This window comes from Pristiophorus japonicus, chromosome 1, assembly GCF_044704955.1.
Source record: "Pristiophorus japonicus isolate sPriJap1 chromosome 1, sPriJap1.hap1, whole genome shotgun sequence".
Lineage (NCBI taxonomy): Eukaryota > Metazoa > Chordata > Chondrichthyes > Pristiophoridae > Pristiophorus > Pristiophorus japonicus.
In genome coordinates, this window is record NC_091977.1 from 449,357,129 (window position 1) to 449,362,251 (window position 5,123).

General features: G+C 41.2%; 1 protein-coding gene across 1 annotated transcript; it reads left to right on the plus strand.

Annotated features, from left to right (window-relative positions):
- The first annotated feature begins 1,141 nt into the window (after window positions 1-1,141).
- On the plus strand, window positions 1,142-4,775 carry LOC139260033 (fatty acid-binding protein, liver-like). Its single transcript, XM_070876108.1, has 4 exons — window positions 1,142-1,214; window positions 4,127-4,299; window positions 4,390-4,491; window positions 4,722-4,775. Exons 1-4 carry the CDS (start codon window positions 1,142-1,144, stop codon window positions 4,773-4,775), a joined length of 402 nt encoding a protein of 133 aa, XP_070732209.1.
- Window positions 4,776-5,123: the final 348 nt, after the last annotated feature.

A 5,123-nucleotide genomic window follows, 5' to 3' on the forward strand; every position in this document is an offset into this window, starting at 1 on the left:
CATCCTCAAAGGTGGAAGATGCCTGTGTGTGGATTTTTTTAACCTGTGGTGGCCCTTGCTCCCCAGCCACCACATGGGCTTGACAGAGCTAGGTCTTGGTCCAGTGGCAAGGATTACCCAAGACGACTGGAGACCAGCTCTGCTGCATGGACCTAGTGTACACAAATATCGCAGTGTGGGCTGGCCCGTGCTGCCCCGGCCCCAAACTTCACGCCTCCCCTGGGCCCCGATCACATCCCTCCTCAAGTCTCTCGCCGCTCCTTCGCCCTGACCTCACCGCTCCTGCTGTATCTGCCCACGCTCCAATCACCGACCCGGACCTTGATGACATCTCTCTTCACTGCCGTCGCCTTCCTGCACCAGCTCGCGCTGCTCTCTGGAGTAGTATACCTCCATGCTGCTCCCTGAGCCGCTCGCCGCTCCTTTTATAGCCCTGACCTGCCACTGGTGTTCTCACGCAGGTCAGGGCCTCCACGGTGTGCAGGCAAACCCATTAACCAAGATGGCATCCTATACACGAATAAGCATATATCAGGAATAAGCAGTTTAGATATGACAAACTGCTCAAGACATTTTTCACTGCAGTTGTGTTATACTGCAGTTGACACAACGATAAATGATGACAGCACAATCATCCTCTGTGTTGTAATATGACTCTAGTGGCAAACCATTTTGTTGTGTTGCCTCTCCCTGCACTTTCAAAAGCCTCTTCCAAACAAACGTGCCTCCTTGTACTTTTAATTATATCCTCTTAACTGTTCCCCTAAAAATTGTTCCTCCTGGGACCACTTTCTGCAAAAGGCACTTTATAAACGTTGAGTACAGATATCGTAAACCAGTCTGTGCACAGTAGCCCTACAGCTTTGTGTGTGTGAGTGAATTTTGCCTCTCGTTGAACTGACATTTGTAATTACAGCTGAAAATGTATTGAATTTTTTTTGAATTGCCTTGTTCCCCAAATTTGTCGTGGTAATCTCTGACGTTGTCACTTCGGATTGTTTTGAGTATTTTGCACGTGGTTCTGAGCTCAAGGGGTTTAAAAGCCGGAGAGCTCTTGCAGTAGCTGCAAAGTCATTTTCCAGCACAGGGTCAGCAGTTGTTGTGTGCTTAAAGCGGCAGCGACACATAGATAAAAAAAAACATGGTTGAACCGTTTCTAGGAACGTGGAAATTAGCTAAGACCGAACATTTTGATGATTACATGAAGGCTATAGGTGAGGATTCTGGTTTATATATATATTTATTTTTAACCATTCCCAAATAATATCGTTGGTTTTGGGTCTGTAGCTGGACTGCTCCCCATTAGTTGCCTGAGTTCTTTGCGTCGGTTAAAATGCCACGGTCCACAATTGATCCCTGAGATAAATAGTGGAGAATGCGCTTAAAATTCGTAACGATAGTGTGTACTGCCCACCGTTTGAAACACTGGGAGGAATTGCATGGTGTATTTCTGCTGAGTGCCTGCAGCATTGTAGATACGATTACAACTTAAAAGAGGAAAATGTGAAATGATATTCTTTCAAAGAACCGGCACAAGCACTGTGCAAAATGTTCTCGTTCTTGTACTGTAAGATTCTATGATCTAACTGAATGGCGGAACAGGCTCAAGCGACTGAATGGTCTACTCCTGTTTCGATGTTCTATAATGGGAGTACATTATAGACTATTGATTGGGAAAGAAACAAAGGACGAGATTTGTAGGCAATTCAGGGGGGGGGGCAGGGGTTGCAAATGTTAATAATGTGGGACATTGACTATCCTGATTTACATAGATTTGAGGAATGGGCAGATAGGTGGCAAATGCAGTTCAATGCAAAATAATGTAAAGTAGTACATTTTGAGGAAAAGAAGACCTGAAAGATATATCAAATGATAAGATTCTGAACAGGGTGGAGTGACAGAGATACCAGAAATAAAATATTATAGTTATGACAAAATGCTAAAGAAATTGTGACTATTTCAGTGCATAACTTCAGTTGAAGAGCACAGTGATAAATGACAAGAGATGAGAAAGACGTCCTTCTGTGTTGTCATTTCTATGACTCTGGTGGCAAGCTTCTTTATTTTGTTTCCTCTCCACCTTCCAAAGCCTCTTCCAAACAAACATGTCTCTGTGCTTCAGATGCTGTCTCACCTGCTGAGTATTTCCAGTATTTTCTGTTTTTACATCCTCCTTACTGTTCCCCTAAAACCTCTCCTCCTGGGACCACTTTTTGTAAAAAGCACTTTATAAACATTGAGTACAGATATGTAATCCAGTCTGTGCACTGTAGACCTGCAGTGTGTGTGTGTGTGTGTGTGCATTTTGCCTCTCATTGAACTAACATTTATAGTAACCGTTGAAAATGTATTGACTTTTTTTGACTTGCCTTGTTCCTTACATCTGTCATGTCAATCTTTGATGTTGTCACTTTGCATTGGTTTGAGTATTTTGCACATGGTTCTGAGCTCAAGGGGCTTAAAGCTCTTACAGTGGCTGCAAAGTCATTTTCCTGCACAGGTTCAGCAGTTGTTCTGCATTTAAAGTAGCAGCAACATACAGATACAAAAAAGAATAGTTGAACCATTTATAGGAAAGTGGAACTTAGTCAAGACTGAAAATTTTGATGAATACATGAAAACTTTGGCTGAGGATCCTGGTATTTAAAAAAGATGTTTTAATACCCCTCAAACATAATTGGTTTGGTTTTGGGCATTGAACATAGGAATAGGAGTAGGCCATTCAGTCATTTGAGCCTGTTCTTCCATTCACTCCACTCATTGGAGTTTAGAAGAATGAGAGGCGATCTTATTGAAATGTATAAGATTATGAGGGGGCTTGACAGGGTAGATGCAGAGAGGATGTTTCCCCTCATGGGGGAATCTAGAACTAGAGGACATAGTTTCAGAATAAAGAGTCGCCCATTTCTTCTCTCAGAGGGTCATGAATCTGTGAAATTCTCTACCCCAGAGAGCTGTGGAGGCTGAGTCATTGAATGTATTTAAGGTGGAGATACCCAGATTTTTGAATGATAAGGGAGTCAAGGCTTATAGGGATCAGGTGGGGAAGTGGAGTTGAGGCCAAGATCAGATCAGCCATGATCTTATTGAATGGCAGAGCAGGCTCGAGGGCCCAAATGGCCTACTCGTCCTATTTCTTATGTTCAGTGAGATCATGGCTGATCTGTATCTTAACTCTGTGCACCTGCCTTGGCTCCATATCCCTTAATAACCTTGGCTAGCAAAAATCTATCAATCTCAGATTTTAAATTATGAATTGAGCTTGCATCTGCTGCTTTTTGTGGAGAGAGTTCTACACTTCTACCATCATTTGTGTGACAAAGTGTTTCCCAACTTCTCTCCTGAACGGCTTGGTCCTGATTTTAAGGTTATGTCCCCTTGTATTAGATTCCCCCACCAGCGGAAAAAGTTTCTCGGTACCCTATCAATTGTTTTCAGAATGCTAAAAACCTCAATCACCCCTTAACATTATAAATTTCAGGGACTACAAGCTTAGTTTATGTAATTATATTTTATTCTCTGGCTGTAAAAGCTAATATTCCATTAACCTTTTTGAGTTATGTTTCAGTAATCTGTGTGTATGGAGCCCTAAATCTCTTTGGACCACCATTGCTCCGAACTGTTCACCATTTAAAAAATACTCAGATCTATCCTTTATCTGCTCCAAAAAGGATGACCTGTATTGAAATCCACCTGCCACCGTTTTGCCCACTCCATGGATGCGAGTCCTTTGCAGTGTTTAAGAAGTCAAGTCCACAATTAATCCCAGAGATAAATAGTGGAGAATGCATTTCAAATTCGTAACAATAGTGGATACTGCCCTACTTTAAAACACTGGGGGCAAATGCAAAGTGTATTTCTGCTGAGTGCCTACAGCATAGGAAAATGTGAAATGATGCATCGTACCAGGAAATTTATGCCTTGAATCTGATTTTGAATGTAGCAAGTGATTTAATATATACATATACTGATATGGCATTTGGCATAAATGGTTTATTTTATGCCATGCCTAATACTTGAATTAATTGAGCTGGGAATGTCATTGCAATTCCCTCACTTAGTGGAAGCAACATTGCGATGGTTAGTACCATTAAATATTACATTTTCTATGTCCCTCTCTTTGTAGGAGTGGGACTGCCACTAAGGAAGTTAGGTAACACAGCCAAGCCCACAACTATCATTTCTAAAAATGGTGACATAATCACTATCTCAACCGAAAGTAAGGTAAAAAGCACAAAGATCCAATTCAAGCTAGGAGAGGAATTTGATGAGACCACCGCAGATGTTAGGAAGACCAAGGTGTGTGGACGTTGACCCCATTGACCATTGTAATTTGCTTGGTGTCCGAAAATTCGAGATAAATGTCCTTCTGTTTTAAATTCCCAATAGACCACAGTGACATTGGATAATGGCAAACTGGTCCAAACACAACGGTGGAACGGAAAAGAGACAACATTTGTTAGAGAGTTGAGGGATGGTAAACTAATATTGGTAAGGACCTCAGTACCTCAAGCTACTGCTGTTAATGAAGTGTAAATTTGTGGCAGTGGGTATTATTTAGATAACATTTTCTAGTTCTCCAATAGTTTCTAGATTTATCGTGAAGGTAAGTGCTTGCATTATCATCTCTATTCTTGCAAGAATGATAACATTGATATTTAAACCTACAGTGGTGCTTAATGAGGTATACCTAACTCACTTCTGTTTCCTTTGTAATTCAGACTTGCACCATGGGAAATGTGGTGAGCACCAGAACCTATGAGAAGGTAAAGTGATGACCTGGAACAAGGAGGATCGGCTCCATTGAACAAACCTCACTTCTGTTGTTTTCTACTGGACTTTCCCTCAGTATTTTGTATAATTAGGACTGTTCTTTTTCGTGGGATTATTGGTTGCATTTCAAGGTCTCTGCATGGTGAAAGACATCTTTCACGAGCTAAGGCAGGACTTAAAAATAATAAAAGCTGATGTTTTCAGTCTATGCATTTCCTGGCGAAGTGTTATGAAGGCATTAATCATTATGTTTGTTTTTCTCAAGAATGAGTGGGAAATTAACTCAGACATCAACAAAAATAGTGCTAGTTTACCATTGTGTTTTTATTATTAATTTGTGACATTCTTCA

Bases quoted from the DNA above. Each gene is read 5' to 3' on its own strand.
- LOC139260033 (XM_070876108.1), top strand. From the start codon at position 1,142: ATGGTTGAACCGTTTCTAGGAACGTGGAAATTAGCTAAGACCGAACAT. The intron at 1,215-4,126 runs GTGAGGATTCTG...CTCTCTTTGTAG, and splicing joins TGATTACATGAAGGCTATAG to GAGTGGGACTGCCACTAAGG. The intron at 4,492-4,721 runs GTAAGGACCTCA...TTTGTAATTCAG, and splicing joins GGGATGGTAAACTAATATTG to ACTTGCACCATGGGAAATGT.